The sequence below is a fragment of the Bison bison genome, unplaced genomic scaffold (genome assembly GCF_000754665.1).
Source record: "Bison bison bison isolate TAMUID 2011002044 unplaced genomic scaffold, Bison_UMD1.0 scf7180017864175, whole genome shotgun sequence".
Lineage (NCBI taxonomy): Eukaryota > Metazoa > Chordata > Mammalia > Artiodactyla > Bovidae > Bison > Bison bison.
In genome coordinates this window covers 251,088-269,799 of record NW_011494747.1, presented here as the reverse complement: position 1 = coordinate 269,799, position 18,712 = coordinate 251,088, and the positions used below count along the sequence as shown (strand labels likewise).

The 18,712-nt window shown below is 36.2% G+C and overlaps 1 protein-coding gene across 1 annotated transcript in view; it reads left to right on the top strand.

Annotated features, from left to right (window-relative positions):
• Nucleotides 1–18,712, top strand: part of LOC104990283 (reelin) — a 531,703-nt gene that overhangs the window by 263,341 nt on the left and 249,650 nt on the right. Inside the window, exons 5-6 of the mRNA XM_010842284.1 lie at nucleotides 6,276–6,308; nucleotides 9,290–9,368. Coding sequence (XP_010840586.1) covers nucleotides 6,276–6,308; nucleotides 9,290–9,368 — 112 coding nt within the window. The remainder of the gene's footprint in view (nucleotides 1–6,275; nucleotides 6,309–9,289; nucleotides 9,369–18,712) is intronic.

Here is an 18,712-nt window from a genome sequence, read left to right as displayed (position 1 = left end):
TGGGAATGGTCTTGATCCCTGTCTCCTGTACAGTGTCACAAACCTCATTCCATAGTTCATCAGGCACTCTATCTATCAGATCTAGGCCCTTAAATCTATTTCTCACTTCCACTGTATAATCATAAGGGATTTGATTTAGGTCATACCTGAATGGTCTAGTGGTTTTCCCTACTTTCTTCAATTTAAGTCTGAATTTGGCAATAAGGAGTTCATGGTCTGAGCCACAGTCAGCTCCTGGTCTTGTTTTTGCTGACTGTATAGAGCTTCTCCAGCTTTGGCTGCAAAGAATATAATCAGTCTGATTTCGGTGTTGACCATCTGGTGATGTCCATGTGTAGAGTCTTCTCTTGTGTTGTTGGAAGAGGGTGTTTGTTCTGACCAGTGCATTTTCTTGGCAAAACTCTATCAGTCTTTGCCCTGCTTCATTCCGTATTCCAAGGCCAAATTTGCCTGTTACTCCAGGTGTTTCTTGACTTCCTACATTTGCATTCTAGTCCCCTATAATGAAAAGGACATCTTTTTTGGGTGTTAGTTCTAAAAGGTCTTGTAGGTCTTCATAGAACTGTTCAACTTCAGCTTCTTCAGAGTTACTGGTTGGGGCATAGACTTGGATTGCTGTGATATTGAATGGTTTGCCTTGGAAACGAACAAAGATCATTCTGTCGATTTTGAGATTGCATCCAAGTACTGCATTTCGGACTCTTCTGTTGACCATGATGACCACTCCATTTCTTCTGAGGGATTCCTGCCCGCAGTAGTAGATATAATGGTCATCTGAGTTAAATTCACCCATTCCAGTCCATTTCACTTCGCTGATTCCTAGAATGTCGACATTCATTCTTACCATCTCTTGTTTGACCACTTCCAATTTGCCTTGATTCATGGACCTGACATTCCAGGTTCCTATGCAATATTGCTCTTTATAGCATCGGACCTTGCTTCTATCACCAGTCACATCCACACAGCTAATGTTAAATATCCACAAAAAACAATACCCAGCTGTGGATATTTAACATTAGCTGTGTTTAAAAGTTTGGGAAGAGACTGATAACTGGTTACTTTCATATTATAGTGGAGGTCAGATTAACTCACACTGAGTGAAAAATAACAAACTATTAAAAAAAAAACTCACCTTCCAAAAATGTGAACATATTCCTTAGTAACTTCAACTCTTGCAACTCTGGACCCAGCACCAGCACACTGGTATGTTAACATACGTGGGCTGAGTCCTGTTGTTCATTTACTCAACAAAGTGTCAGTACATGCTCTTTGTACTTGTGTTTTAAAATGGATGAATAATAACCTTGTTTAAAGAAATAAGAAAGCATATTTTTCTTTGAAAACTTTGCTACTGAATTTACCTTTTTCATGTTAGATCTCCTCAGTCTACATGATGTGAATTTATTTGTTGTAAGTTGGATCTCTTTACAGTTGTTTCACATAGTAATCCTTCACTATTCCTTGCATAATTATCTTTATCAAATTTGCACCAATATGAGTTCCTGTATTCATTCAAATCAATTCTAGTCTTTTTCTTGTAATTCATGGAGATTAGTAAACCATTTCAAGAATAGCAATGCTGAGTAAAAGGGAAGCTCTACTACAAGGAATGTATTTTTTTTAAATAAATTTTTAAGTACGTTCTAAAAACAATGACTCAGGTTTATTTTATTTTCAACTATATTAGCTTATCAATTAAAAAATCCATTCTCATCTTCTTTATATAGCCCATGAAATTTCAGTGAAATTACATACCTAATATTCAGGTCATTTAAAAGTAGCATTTTGGAAAACATTTGGCTAAGGAAAGACCTAGAATAACACTAAAGCATTTCATTTTTTATATAAAGCTTTATATTTTACCAAAACAATCTGTGTGGGCCCAGCTACAGAATTTGGAGGATGAGTAACTTTTCAGTAGCACTATCACAAACACTGAAAGGAATCTGGAAAAATAAATCACCAGTGCACATTTATGAGGGACTTGGATTCTTACGAACATTTATTACCTATCTAGTATGAAAAGACTATATTATGCTTTTAAGTTTTAAAAGTTTTTGGATTTCTCAACTAAAAACAAGTCAGAGTTTGGCATGCTTTCAATCCTAATCCTTTGCTGAAAACATGCTTTTAAAAAACATGGAGGCTTTGGTAAGACTCCATCATGATTCTTACATTGTGTTGACTTGTTTCACTTTATTTTTTAAAGCCAAGTAGAATCTTCATTTTAACTTACCTGTTTAACATTCCACTTTTAATCTGTGGTTTTGACAGAGTTGACTCATTTTGGTGACATTTGGCATACTCCTTAAGTTACCAAGATACAACTTTAGCTCAATTTCCAATTTAGTTAAGTTACTTTAAATTGTCAAGCTTTACAAAGAACATCGTTTTTCAGTTTTTGTGCCTCAATGACATTAACTTTGTGGGTAAAGATTACAGAGATGTTCTAATGTCTTCAACAAGATCTAGAGTTCATTGAAACATGAATCTATTTATTCTTTATGTTACATGTTCTATTAACCAAGATAGTGATGTTGCCATCTTGCCTAGGATTAGTAAAAATTAATAGATATCCAGAATTATGAGTTGGTTTGTTTATGCATTGCCAGTACTCATGGAACTCCTTGGAGTGATCTGTGAAATCCAACTGCAGGATATGATATCCCATGATAACTGTACTTTAATTCTAAAACATTATTGAAAGTTTGGCCTCTGACTATTGCATGGTTTATAAGAGTTTGCAAGATCTTGGTGGAAACTTCCTATTAATCTGAATTGACCCAACATTTATGGAAAGACAAATGATTTCATAAGTAATCAAGGGTTTCTGTAAACCAAAATGAACTCCTGGTATTCTCAGAAGTGAATTTGTTCTGTAGTGTAGGGTGTACAACTAATTGTTTTTGTGAATCTAGAAATATCCAGATTTGTTAACAGCTCTGTTTGGTGAGTCCCTCACAGTGTAAACTTCTATCCAGCCATTATATATATAGTCTCACCAGTGAAGCTATGTGCATGTGTGCTAAGTCGCTTCAACCATGCCCAGTTCTTTGTGACCCTTTGGACTGTAGACCAAGCTCCTCTGTCCATGGGATTCTACAGGCAAGAATACTGGAGTGGGTTGCCACGCCCAGGGGATCTTCCCAACCTATAAATCGAACCTGCATCTCTTAGGTCTCCTGCACTGGCAAGCAGGTTCTTTACCACTAGTGCCACCTGGGAAACCCACTAATGAAGCTAAATCAAGGACCATATTATGAAATTCTCCCCCTCAGTCACCTTTCTGAGTACAGAACAACTCCAGGTTGTTGTTGTCTTCCTGTCCCTTCAATCTCCTCTGACAACTAGCAGGGCCCTCACTTTCAGCGCATCCTCCCCTGTGTCTGCCTGTGGTCATCATCTGACCTAGTCTTCTTAGCATGATTCAGAGGCACTTGGAAGAATTAAGATGTCTTATACTTCTGTTAAACATGTGTCCTATCCTATTTTCTCCAAAGCCAGAGCCTATTTCTTTAGGAACATTTTTGTTCTTTCTCATTTTTAGAAACAAAGCTTCCCAGTTTAAGCCATTTGGCAACTTTATGTGGTAGCTACTATCAGTCATGCAATTTCAGATTCAAAGGAATTGTGAAATTAGACCAAAGTTGATGATGGGTGGGGGCAGTCTAGAGTCCTTGGAGAGGCAGAGAATTAGAAACAGACCAACAGAACATTGAGATAAAACATTCAGTCGATCTAGAAGGATGAGTCAGTTCAATGGAAAGGAGCAAGAACTGTATGCTTGGAGGTATGCCACTACACGCATTGGAAGATTGACAAGCTAGGATCTTTCTGAAGCATACATTTTATACTTAATAAAGGAAAGAGTTAAGACCTTTTTGGAAAATTAATATAATTCAGGATCTTAGTAATTCATCCAAATCAGTAGTATGAGGCAAAGCAAGTACTAGTATCCAAGTGGGAGTGTAATATATGTTGTTGAACTATATTATACTTCTTCAGGCTACTTACTCCAATTCTTCTGTGGTCTATTTATTCCGATAAATTTAGAAAAGGTGGTGAACTTTCTACAAGCTTACAAAATTCAGAAAGGATGGTGAACTTTCTACAAGCTTACAAAATTCTTTTACACTGCATAAAACTAGGTTGATATAGTTGCTTACTGAGAGATGATTAAAATAAGCTTCCCAGGTCCATTACTTTACTAGATTTTGGACCAAATATATATGTGTATTATACTATACACATGAGACTATTTTTCAAGGAAAAATACTTTTCATTTCACCAAGTTTAATGTGTACTATGTTCCTCTTTTTGAGGAAATAATGTTTAGTTATCTCAGACAGTGGGTATATTTTGTAAAAAGCACACTGAGTCTTCCTAACTAGTGATTGAAAACATAAGTTTGTTGAGTTAAATCCAACTGGACATTAGTTGGGTATTTAAACTATCCAAACTGCTTATACTAAAGAACTTTAACAACATTATGAGTTTATTTTGGCATTTTTCAAACATTTGGATCTTTAGTTATTATTTTCCAAAATATCGTAAAATACATTACAACTAAGAAAGAAAATAGCATTTGATTCAATTAAGTATTTATTGAGAATCTATTACCAGCTTTAGGCTGATGTCTTCAGTGGGCATATTTTATGTCTTAGAGGAACTTATTTCTTATTGGGATAAAAGATATATACTTACTATAGATAACAGTTTTGCATGCTATAAAAGTAAGAATTGTATCATGTGATCAAGACAGTTATTTTTGATGCTGGCTTTCTGTTAGAATCAGCTGAGGAGGTTTTAAAAATACAAATTCCAAGTTTCCATTCCCAGAGATTCTGATTCAGAGGATGATTTCTAAATGGCCCTTCCATGATGATTATTTTGGAGGTGATTCAGTGAAAAATGCCATGTGCCAAAATAATTTTGGAAAGAAAGATATCAATTTAGATAGACTCCTTAGATTAAAATAGACTAATACATAATATTCTCTTTATTGTATCTAGGTCTTAGTAATCAGAGTCATTTAAAATTGATAGGTAATTTAATTGATGTCTCTGCAGATGTTTTGTTACATTTATCTAACTATTGTACTGACTAGAAAATATTTCTAACTGATAATTGCAATAAGACAAACATCTCTAGTTTGAATTACAAACTACAAACTTAACTGTGGATTTTTCATCTAACATAACTGGAGCACTGATAATTGTGATAGAAACTAATTTTTTTAATACCTAGCTAAATTTCTTCTTTAATGAATGTAAAAGATGTTAAAATATCTGTTATAGTTCTAATTTTTAGATAAGTGAATTGGCAACATTTCTTCCTAGATTTAGGAATCCACTGAGAAAAAAAAAAATCACCAAAGTGTCAGTTGGCCAGTATCCCTTATTTCCTAACTCTTACCAGAGTGCCTGTTCTTAAAATGCATATTTGAACAGGTACTCCTTTGCTGATAAATGTTCAGGAGATCATCATGCTTTCATAGTAAAATCCAAACTCCTTAGCATTCAGTTTCATAATCTTGGCCTTCCAATCTTCCCCCAAACTTCACTTTACTACCCCCTCCTCCTAAACTTTGTTCATGTCATGCTGAAATAGTTGTACTTGTTCCAAAAGACCATTCTCTCCTACTTCTCAGTGCCATTTCACTTTCACTCCAGAAAGAAACACCTCTTCCCTCTCCTACCCCAACCTGTCTCCTCCTGCTAGTCTTTCACAACTTAGCAGCCTCTCCTGACCACTGTCTTCTCCTGGGCAGCCTAGAATTAGTATCCTTCGTTTGTGCCCTTCTCACCCTATGACCTCTAAACACTATCCCATAGCACTTATTACACTATACTGTACTTATCTCCACCAGATGGTAAGCTCTTTGAGAGCAAGGAGGGTGCTTTTTGTCCCTATACTACTGCACACCCAGAATGGCCCATGGTATGTAATGGGTGCTCACGTTACATTCGTATTGTAAGTTTCAAGGAATACCTGACTAAACTTGTATGATAAATAACTAACCTGTGTGTAAGGAGTTCTACTTTTCACTTTAGGAGTAATGCATGACTTTTAAATATAACAACTAACTAGTGAGTTGGACATCTTATTTTAGGACGTTAATTGACATTTTCTTCTTAGTCCTCTAAAAAAGTTCTATCTAGCTCTTTATTTGTTTAGTATGGCTTAAGTTTTATAACCATATTTGTGATTGTTTATTAATGGATTTTGCTTTTGCTGCTAATAAATCATCTTTCCATTTTTCTCTCTTGGTCCAGCTCCAACAGAGGCCACTGTGCACCCACATCTAGGTGAGTATTTGAGACTCCAGTGTCACTGACCTCAGCGCTAGATCTACTTGTTTCACTCCTTTGCCATGTGAGCAGGGCATACAGAGATGAGGAAACTCTCTGCCCTCTCTGATTCTCTGATCATTCATTGAAATCATACTCAGGTCCAGATTATACTTTAACCTGAGATCTCACTGAGGAGGTGATCCAAAAGTCCAGTTTGGGCTAATGGAAGGACTTTTGAACCTGTTGCTGCATTTATCCTTAGAATCCAGTTGGATCTGGTCTTTTGGCATAGGATTCTAATGCTGAATTTTCCCCTAAGCCTCTACCCATCATAAATAGTAGAGCATGGAGGCAATAGGCAAGGAGCTATGAGTGTGGAAGCAGATCTGAGATATCTGCTTAAACTAGTGTTGTTGTTGTTCAGTTGCCAAGTTGTGTTTGACTCTTCACAACCACAAGGACTGCAGCACACCAGGCTTCCCTGTCCCTCACCATCTCCCAGAGTTTGCCCAAGTTCATGTCTGTTGAATCAGTGATGCCATCCAACCATCTTATCTTCTGTCAACATCTTCTCCTTCTGCCTTCAATCTTCCTTCTGCCTTCTCCAACATCTTCTGTCTCATCTTCTCCTTCTGCCTTTAATCTTTTCTGGCATCAGGGTCTTTTCCAATGAGTTGGCCATTCGCATCAGGCCAAAGTATTGGCTTAAACTAGCACTGGCTTGTAAAAAGAGAAATAATTTGGCCATTTCTTCAAAAACTAAAATGAGATTGTCTAAATAACTGGATGCTTTGTTTAATAGCACCATGTAAAGTTGCTTCCTCTCATTTTTCTCATGGTTTTTTCATTCTGACATGTATTTAGTGGGCTGCAGTTCTTGAGGCAAGATTGTACAGTATGGATTCTGGAGCCAAATAAACTGGATTTATGTCACCTCTGCCACTTGGCTTGCATGGTGATATTGGGCAAGTTACTTAATCTCTCTATGCCTGTTTCCTCACCTATAAAATAGAAGTAATGATAGTACCTACCTCCTGTGGTTGTTATGAGGATTAGATGAATTTGTATTTCTAAAGCATAGTCAGGGATATATATATATGTAATAATAATATTTGGAAAGAAGGCAATACATGAACAAATAACCATAGAGGCTTACCCATGACTCTGTAAAAAATCTCTGGAAAGCAAATGATCTTTAAGAGTTAAATTTCTCATATATGACAGTGAAGACTGATTTTAAAAGCAGTTTCCTACACACACTATTTAATAAGAATGAAAAGAAATCATCCTATCTGACTCCAGCCTTTTCAGCTGTCTGTCACTGTGGGACTTGCAGATGGGTCAGTATTTGTCTCTTGGGCTTTCTCTTTCAACCTATAAACCCAATTAATTTATTTTTCTCTTTGGAAAATCTGCCTTGAGAAGCTCTACTTTTATGTAATGCTACAGCTTGGGGCTCCTCTTCTTTGGCAGATGAACGCAAGCACTTAGAAGCATGCCTTCTGGCAGCTGAGGCAGGCTGGTGACCCACAGTGGCCCAGCCGCATCTCAGCCATATTGGGTATTTGAGAGAGCAGTACCCTGTAGGCATTTCAGACACTGCATCTAATCACTCAGAGGAATCATTAAATCACTCCCAAGCACAGAAGACATGACAGTGTTCTCTCCAGTGTAAATCCATATTCTTCCTGTTGTCGAGCCTAAGGCTTTGAGTCTGAACAGCCATTTCTCTCAATACATGCTGATTCACTGGTTTTCCCGACTTCGTTATGTGCTTACCTACTGGCATACCTGATATAAAGAGGGTGAGGGTGCCTGCAGGTGGCATTGTTACCAAAGAGAATTTGCAAGTGAACTTTGTGGTATTTGGAGGTGATATTTAATCCTTCAGTCAGTTCAATAAATTATATACAAGTGAACCCCCCAAAAGGGTAAAATATCACTTTTGGAAAAAATAAAAATTTGGGGTTATGTTTTATTAATCAGATTATATGATTTTCATTTTTTTAAAAAGCATGTGCAAACTAGTCCAAACAAAATTATATAGACCCAGAGAATTTATACTAGCTCAAACAAATTTCCCAAGCAAACCATGGGAATCAGATGAGAAGATTTTCAAGCACCAAATTCATTTTTTACAATTTGTGGAGAAATAATTATCATTCCTCATACAACTTTAAAAATGAGTCTACTTATATTGTAGCTGGCCATGAAATTGTTTTTACTTGTCCATCCTCTATTCAATGGAAATATCACATACACTACAGTTAATGAAAAGATTCTTTGCTCTTGGCATGACCTGAATTCTTCTATAACTTAAAAAGAAGTATTTAATACAATCTCAGGTGTAACAATAATATATTTAAGACTATGGATGGTTTTCTGCCATTCCTCCTGACTTCTAACATGACTTTATTTAGAAGTTTTACTTACGTGTGTAGATAATTTCTCCTATGCAGCTCTGAAGGGGAAAATGTTAACAATTTGGCACACAGTAAATTTTAAAAAATGAGTGAATATAGGGAATGAGAAAAAGCAAGTCAGGGCAAGAGGGGTAGTAAGAAAGAGAAGAGGAGATGGGTTAGTAAATAACAGCAATGTTAGCTGACAACAAATAGCCACAATGTTCTGTTCCCTTCACTGCTCTAAAGTGAGTTAGGCACTGACTCTATTCTGGATGTGTTGAGCTGTGAGGGGCAAGTCTTATGTGACCTCTCCTTGTAGGCTAGTGCTAACCTTGGTCTTCCCACCTCTGTGACCTGGGTGACATTTTGGTAGGGTTCTCTTTGGGGGCTCTGGTTTCCAGACTTCTAAACAGCAGAGTTATTCTTTTACTTAGTAGTTTAGGGGCACAGCAAATGCAATTAGCTGCTTGTTTAAACTTCAATTTTAGTTTAAAATACTGTTATTCATCATAAATGTAGCATGTTGACTCTTTTGCATAGCTAAATCTATTGTTTAGTATAACCCTTTTCTAAATCTTTGTCTTCCTTTAGCTGAAATTCATAGTGACAGTATTATCCTACGAGATGATTTTGACTCCTACCACCAAAAGGAATTGAATCCAAACATATGGTAAGTTAAAGGATCATGCCTCACTTTGGTCTATAAAAGGCAAAAAAAAAAAAAAGCTTCCTTGGAGTAGTTACATAAAATTAAATTGCTCTTTAGCTCTACGTTATCAATGAGAATTGTTCAACTAAGGAACTGGGATTAATGTCACCTAGAGTATGTCTATTGTCTATTTCCTGACTTCTTTAAGAACTGAATCTAGGTACCCCTCAAAGCCATGGGTTTGGTCAGTTTTTTTCAGTAGTACAAGTTATTTACATAGAAAACATTGTGCTTTATTATGCCTAATAATTACATTTATGTTAAAGGAAAGAAGGGAAATGACTTATCTGAAACTGACAGATTTTTTGAGTCATACTTCCAAATAACTTATATGTTACTGGATTACCTCATTTATACTCTAGTCTTTCCTTCCAAAGCTATTTAGAGACAACCCTATGGGATTTTGGAGGGTAAAGAAAGAATTAACCAAAACACATACATTAGAAACTTATAAATGGATGCATGAATTTGTTGGCAGTTTGTTGTATTTTTCTGACTTTGGAGAAATGAGTCTATCCATTGAGAGCTATAGTCAGTCTACATAATTTGAGAGAATATCTGAAAATGTTATTTTCTGTGGTACTAAATGATTTGTGTACATAAATAAGAGTTCAAGATAAATTAGAAGCTCTAATGTAATCAGGTTGTAACCAAAACCCAAGCAATATTCAAGACTAGGAAGAGAATAACCACTTCATCCTCAAATGTCTGCATATGATATTAATTTGTTTTTCCTTATTTTCACTGTTCAACAAATATCAAACCATAGTTATTTTATTTATATAGTACATTAAAAAGGAATGTGATTCCTTCTTTTGAGTAGCTTATAGTTCAGTAGAGGATGCACTTAAAACACATTTTTAAAAAGCTTATGATTCAGGATAGAAATCCTTGAGTGTTATAAATAACATACTACAGTTCTAGAAAAGAAAGGCTGACTCTACTGAGAGTTTCTTGGAGAAAGTAGTCCTTAACCTGAGAATTGAAGATGACATAGAGGTTTAGAAAGTCTTGATGCTTAAATACAAACAGGAACTTATGTCTTTTCTAGAAAGAAATATAGATTTAGAGAGTACAAGTATACAAAAAAATCAGACTAGACAGAGACATAGTCTTATGATTCATACACTATTAAAGAGATAACTTATCAAAAAGATTTCACTTACCTCTGAACATGTTCTAAATATAAATTTCTTAAAATAAGTTGAAAATCTTTATTAAGGAAAAGCCAAAAACTTTCTAAGCACTACTTCTATTGAAGAAAAATTCTCTCATTCTCCTCACATTTGGCTTTTTTATATCCCATTAATATAGATATTATCAGATGACTTGTTTCTTTCAAGGCGAGTTCATTTGTGTCAAGCTAATTCATTTTCTTCAGTGAGTTTTCTTGACAAATACAAAATGTGACTTTTATGTGGTCCAAATTCTGTTATTTTTGAAATCAATAAAACGTGATTGATTTTGCTTCACCCATTTTCATGACTGATCTGGTAGATGCTTTCTTGACCGAAGTTATGGATTTTGTGTCCCACTTACTTAACCTATGGTTTTTCCTCCTGTTTAGAAAACCTTTTATTAACTTTAAAAAGCCATGCACTCCTGTCTTCTATCAAATATGCTTCAGAGTAATTTTACTTTATCCCTTATTGACCACAATCTCCTTCATCTAGTCTCCTTACGATTAAAAAGTAATAATAATAGTAATAATAACATAGGAAGCTCTCATCATTTGAGAGATGGCTTTGTTGAACATAAGTGGCAGAAGTTCTGAAATCAGGTCTGTCTGCGTGGACTTTCAAGCTAGCTACTTGCCAGCTGGGTATCTGAGAATAGTACAAAGCTTGCTTTACCTCTCTGAGCCACATTTCTTGTCAGTAAAAGTGAGCCGAGTATTTTCCTAACGCCATTATTTTAAAGTTTGATGAACCTGAAAAGGTCTGGCGCATCTCCTAATGTATTGTTGCTGCTCAGTACGAATTAGTTCCTTCTTTGCCTCTCCTATTCTCTGTCTCCTACTCTACCTTTTTGTCTCCCTCCTTCTTCCCTTTCTTTCTTCCTCCTATGCTATACTTGCATTTTGGTCTACTTGCCTCTCAGGAGCTCAGATATGATCCCAAGTCATTATTATTAAAATATTCTTCAGTCAATTTATGTAAATGAATCCCCAAGTCTTCTCTTACTGTATTCAGATCAAAAACAGACTTCAAATTAAATATATCTATATTATATAATATATTAATGAAAATACAGTAGAATTATAGAGAAGGGAGAAACAAAGAGTATTAAATATCTTAACCCCTCCCTTAAAGTAGATGTAAGCTCCCTAAAGTTAAAAACCAATACAATCAGCTATTCCAGTGAAGTATTTCCAATAACATAACAAAGCTCTCTCTTGCTTTCGACCAACATAGGCAGTTTTTGGGCTTCCCTGTTGGCTCAGTTCATAAAGAATCCAACTGCATTGCAGGAGATCCAGGAAGATCCCCTGGAGAAGGAAATGGCAGCCCACTCCAGTATTCTTGCCTGGAGAATCCCACGGACAGAGCCTCTGGAGGGCTACAGTCCATGGCATCACAAAGAGTCGGACACGACTTGGCAACTGAACCACCACCACTACCAGGCATTTTCACTCTCCTGAACTCTGTTTTCTTGGTATACATATTGACATGCGAGTTTTGTCCCTTATGATATTATCTTTGATTTTCTTTACCCCAATTAGAAGCCACTGAGCAGCTTTGTGAAAACCAGGAAGGGGAATCCTTACTGACAACCCATAACTTTATGCCCTTGGCACGCACCACCAGATAGGAAGAAGCTCAGGGTGTACTGCTTTGGGGCAAATTCCCAAGGCTCAATATATCACTCAATAATTTGTCACAAGAGAAAAGCACTCTGCTTTTATGAGCATGTTTCTTCCATAGAGTTTGAAAATCATCATGTGCATTATTTGACTTGAAATTTTTAAGGACAAGCAAAAGGAAAAATTAAGAAACTACAGTCCCATCTGTGCAATGATGGGGAGAGAGATCAGTTTAAATTTAGTCATTCACACTTTATTTGCTTCCGTTGACTTCACCTAGTGAAATCAACTTTTTTTCCCACTTCATTTCATATTATTCTTGATATCTGAATTTCTTATCTCTTGTACAAATGACTGTACACAAAAAACAAGGGGCATACAATGATATTACTATTATAATGAATGAACGTACCAGCTAAATTATTATCCCAAGTATATGACAGTGATTGGACTAGAACCAGGAAACTTTTTTACATCAACTCAGTATTGAATCTGTCTCTCTGCTTAGCTTAAATATTAGATTTGATTTTAAAATTAATAAATGTACTTAGTGAAAACTTCAATAATATTAAAAATAATAAAAATAAACCTTCTTCCCACACTAGATCTATATTCCGTCCCTCTAGAGGAATCAACTGTTACCAGTTTCTGTCAGTCCTTCCAGAAATTATTTAGGCTTACACAAGTGTTACAGTTATGAATTCTGTCCACAAAATTGGGTATCAGAGAAATAAAACTTTCGTTATTCTTTTTAACTCAATTTCTTTTCATTGTATGCCTTCTGCTAATAGTGAAAACTAAATTTTGGTCAACTTTAGCTTCCCTTCTCCCATTTTTCTGATGTTGTAGCTAAGTATCAGAGAGCTTATTAGTTCAAAGGCAAGGGGTAGGTGGGGACACACCTCTTATTCCCCAGTCCTCTGTTCCTACAGATATCCACTGAATCCTCCCTGTCTCATCTAGTTTTTGGTGACTGGTCCGCACAGGTAGCCTTCTTGCCTGTCCTAATCACTCACTCCTTCATGATGATTGCTCCATTTGATCCCTGCTTGAAGGCATGACAACTTCTGCTGCTCCTGCGCCTGGGCTGTGAATGTGTCTGTGGTGCTCTGCTGTGCTATCATGCCACTGTGGTCTTTCTGCCTCCCTGAGGTGTGGAGTATAGAGTCCTTCTGTGCTTTGACCCCCAAAGGGGGTCTCCCTTTGGTGCTGCCAGAGAAGTGGCCTTTTATCTCCCATTCTCTCAGCCATTTCTGTTTGCTTTGTTCAAATAAAAAATGAGAGGTAAAGTTACAAGTGAAGAGAACAGCAAAACCCTTTCATGGGAATATAGTGACGCCTCAGGCTTGATGAGAGTGAGGCTTCTCCACCTTAACTTGGCCCTGATGCTGGGCCACATGCAGGTAGACCTCTGGATCACAACAATAGCCACATCAGATCAAATGTACCGTTGAACCCAAGAGACTGAGAGAAAGAATGTGGATAGAGCAACACTGACTTACCAACACTGTTGACAGTTCTTCATTATCAAGTGTGTTCAGTGTGATTACACTCCTGTTGATGGAGATGGATCAGTAGAGTCTTGTTCCAATCGAGACAACCCTATAGCCAAAAAGAAAAAAAAAAAACATAGGAAGGAAAACCTCTTATAACTAAATTTAGAAGGAAAGTAAAGACCTACAAATACGCTCTATCTCAACATTTCACTTAAGCATGTTCTACTTGTGTCTCAACTACCTTTTTTATAGTTTATTTTTATGAATTAATTATTTTAGTATCATATAAACACGGTCAGTATTCCATATGAATGGTGAGAAATCTTGATTTTTTTTTAACTAAAAAGAACTACACCTAATAGCAAAAAACTAGTAACATCACAGGTACCCATAAACAGGAGAATGGGTAAATAGTGATACATTCATACAGTGGCATGCTATTCGGAAATAAAAAGCAATAACTTATTGATAGCTGAAACAACATGGTTGAATTTCAAAAATATTATGTTGAATGAAAGAAGCCAGACCCAAAATAATTCTTACTGTATGATCCTACTTACATGAAATCTAGAATAGATGATATTATCAAAAGTGCTAGAAATTAGATTAGTGATTGTTTCAGGGATGGGGAATTGACTGAGTAGGAGCATGAGGAAATTTCTAGGGTGATTAATATATTATATATAGTATTATGAGAGCATGGGTTACATAGATGTGTACCTTTGTCAAGCTTGAGATCTGTGTATTTCCCTGTGTGGAAATTTACCTCAGTAAAAAATTTCAACAGTAATTTTAAAAAATGAGAAAAGTTAAGAAATAGGAGACATTTATGATTCATAACTTGAGTTAAAAAGAGTTCAGAGAGATGGAGAGACAAAGTTAAAAGAACTTAAAAGTAAGTAAATTTTAAAAAATAATTGAAGTTTTCTTAAGAGATGTCTTTACCCTCTAAGCAATTAGAAAGTCAGGAAGAATCTTTGTTTTGGCATACAGATTATCCCTTTAATGCTTGTTTTCTGAAGATCACAGAAGGAATCCAGAGCTATAATATCACTAGGCTATGATGTTCTAGTGGGAAATGGGAGACTGTTAGAAAACATGATGATAAATAGCAACTTGAAGACAACAGATGTTTCCCCTCCAGCACAGTAACAATAGCAGAGATGTTCTCTTCAGCAGAGATCAGGGAAGAACAAGAGTCACTCATCAGAAGAAGCATCTTAGATGAGTAAGTTGTGATGCCAACAGGGATATGAGACATCAAGAAGAGAGACACAAATGAAGTTGTCTCAGATCCTGTGGCACATGAAGACCGCTGCCAGTTGGCTTATCATACAGAAAGCCCCACAATTTACAGCTCTGTGGCTGGCACTGCATAGAGTTGCTTGAATCAAAAAAAGACTAGAACATTTCCGTTTTTATAGGTTAAAAAGATCACACTACAGAACTAGAGAAATTGAGATCACAGACTCTGCTGCATCTGATAGTCTCTTCAAAATCCTAATTTATTGGAGCAGTTACCCAGAAATGGAGCAAAAAGATTGGTGATTTGGTGTATTAAAGTTTATTTTCTTTGAGAAAAATAATTATCTAAACAAAGACCCTAAAATGACTGAAATTTTAGTATGGGGGTGAGTTATTCTAGCTGATTCTTTATTTATTCAGTGATCAGTAGTTTAATCCGTGTAAGATAAAAGAAGTCAAGCAAGCAGTAAAACTACTTCAGAGTTCCTTAGTATCTTGGAGCCCCCATAGAAAACAAGAGCAGAGGGGACTCCATTTAGTAGACAGGTGTGAAAACTACAATATAAATGTAGTTTCCAGGTAATCAGAACAAAGTAAATCTGATGACCAGTGTCACTGGGGGTGGGGGGCGGGGGGGAGTAGATAGAAGTACATCCACGTTGTTCAGTGTACAACTGGCCTGTGGGTGGTAAGCCTGTAAGATCTGATGGGTGAAGGAAGCACTCACCATGGGCATCAAGGTCTGCACATCACTGCTGAAGGATTTCCAGGGGGCCTTTGGTTGTTGTTGTAATGATGACCACTTGGAATCATATCACCTAATATGCCATCTTACCTGTTTGACATGAAACATATACCTTATAAGTTTTCAGGAGCTGGTGACAAAGGGAGACTGTGAATGGGTAATAAATATCTGCAAAATAATATTTTATCTGATGACTTACCTTTGCCAAAACCTCTAATATATCCCTGTAGTTTGGATTGTGGAATTATAATTCAGTTTTAAGGTTTAATGGTCCAATATTCTGATCTTTGTTAAAAGTATACTTATTATTTATTTGACTGCATTGGATCTTAGTTGTGGCAGGCAGGATCTTTAATTTTCTTTTGCAGCATGTAGGATTTTTGTTGCAGCATGTGGGATCTAGTTCCCAGACCAGGGATCAAACCCAGGCCCCCTGCGTTGCATTCAAGGAGTCCTAGCCACTGGACTACCAGGGAAGTCCCCTGATACTCTGATGTTCTGTGCGTCCTTTTCTACTTTTTCTCTTCATCTTCTTGACCTCCCCTTTTTCTACTTTTTCTCACTCTCTCTTCTCCTTTGTTAGTAACTTTTTTCTCTTATTATAAAACTCTCCTCTAACCTTCTTTTTCTTGCTTCCTCCCCCTTCTTCCACTTACCCTGATGTAATTGCTCTAGGGAAAACTTCATCAACAATAGAAAGGTTAACCAGGAGGTGTCCTACTATTAAAAAAAGGTGCGAATCTGGAAGCTTATTATTTCCTTCTTTAATCTCTGTTTTTTATGACAGAAATAAGAACTCACTCAATGGAATTAAATGTCAAGTACATTTGAAACAAATGAGAAAATATTTCCTCAAGCAGCGTGTAGTAGAATTCACCATAGTAGGAGGTCAGAATATTGCATTCAGTAGTAGGGTATTAGAAGGGATATTTTTAATTCAAATAATATTTGTCATTATAGCTGTTAACAAAGGAGAAATTAAATTTTTAAACTCCCTGATGAATAGGAAGAGTTCTCTTACCTTCCTCAGTGAGAAGTAATGAGAAAGAATGAACTATAAATGGAATTTGTCATTTTCATATTTAGAGCATGTGTTAGTTCCTTAGAAAAAAAAGTCATGACATCGTTGAAGGTAATATTATTCTCAGTCTTATAGAGTGGACTTTCCTTGCTGTTTTTCTAAAAATATTCCATATTTACAAAGAGAAGAGAATTCTTTGAGGGTTTTTCTTTTTTTTAAGTGTGGTCTTTCACAAGTAAATAGTCATGCCTTTTTACTATAAAACATCATCTCTTTGCTATAAAATATGGTCAAAAGTTGAGTGTTCTGCTTATTGAGGTGTTTTTTTTTTTGGAGTATAGTTGGTTGCTTGTTGAGGTTTCAGTGGAAAGTACAAGGAGCTCCAGTGTCTCCAGATGAAGTCAGCTGACTGTCCAGCTCCCAGATGGCTGACAGGGCCCTGTTTACTTTGACAGATTCACCAGTCCCTGATCTAGCCTTGCCTTTCAAACTCACACATTAGATTATCAACACATGCAGTATGAGCTGTACCTGGGGAAAGAGACTTGTTATCTTTGGGTCAGGAAATTATAAGAGATTTCTCTTTTCTCTTTCACTTTTAAAGTACATTTTATAATCAGATCAAATATTAAAAGTATTTTAATATCTCTGTTCAGAAATGCTGGTGAATAGACAATTGACTCATAGAATACCAGACATTGCCTCCTTTAGAGGCAATAAATTACAGAGAGATAATACAGTGTCCCCAGTCTTGGGGACAAACAGCTTGTATCCCAAATGAGAATTTGATAACTGATTGTCACTGAGTTTCCAGATGATTAACTTGTTTCAGCAGAGTGACTGACTAAAGGCTGAGTGATTTCACTATGATCTAAAAAGAAGAATGAGCCATGTAATTAGACTGCTCTTGAGAAAATAGTATTTCGGTTATTTATTTATTGTTATCAGGATGATGTCACCACCAACCATTCATAAATCTCTGACTGTTCGATGGAGCCCAAGTTTCTCATTAATCCTCCTCATCTTTCCAGTGTCCTGAAAGTCCTGTGTGAGTCTCTGTAGGACATGGGGACCACAGGGACTCCGGGGACATTTCACTTCAGCTTCCTCTGTGCCTCCTGAACAGGGACTTTGGCACGTTTTCTAGCCTAATAAATTTTAAAATCAGGATTAAAAACATAATTATACCTTCAGAAGTGTGCTCTCTACAGCACAAATGCACACTGAATATAATTTCTAAACAAAAACAGCCACCTAAATAATTTTTTTTAAAAAATGGAGTATTGACACCAAAATAACAAGTTTCAAACTGCCAAGGAGCTTGTTAGAGTGAAAACCAAATCTTGGCTCAAAGCATTCTTTTTCTTTTATGTTTACAGTTTAATCCACATGTGTTGGTCAACAAGTACCTGCCTTCATCCTTACTGATTCCTTTATGGTTTTGTTGGTGGAAAAAATGATAGTATGATAATGTGTATATAAAATAGGGATGAATTATCTAAGGATGTAACATGACCAAAGGAATATTGAATTTGCTTATGTACTTTAGTCCAGTAAATTCATTCTGAACATTTTCTATGAAGTCCATGACATTTCTTTTATTTTTGTACATTTGTATTAGCAAAGCAAAACCCCTTATCCTATAAATGAAAAAAACAACTTTTAAGAAAAGATGCTAGGTTTTCCAGATGAACTCTGATAGCAAAAATGATGAAAAACATTTTTGAAATGCACATGATTTTTGTAGAATTGGAGTTCTTTTCTTTTCCTGGCTGCATTAGAGTGGAGTGGGAAGGATATTGGACAAGGAGTCAGGAAAACTGGCCTCTAGTCTCATTTTATAATTTGTAAAATGAGGGGGTAATGAAACTCAGTGATACTTCAGATGCCCTCCAACTTGAACGCCTAATGATCTGTGAACTCTAGTAATAGATAAGATTCATGTGGTACCTAAGCATGTGATAAATAGATTCAGAGAGAGAGCTCAATAAATTC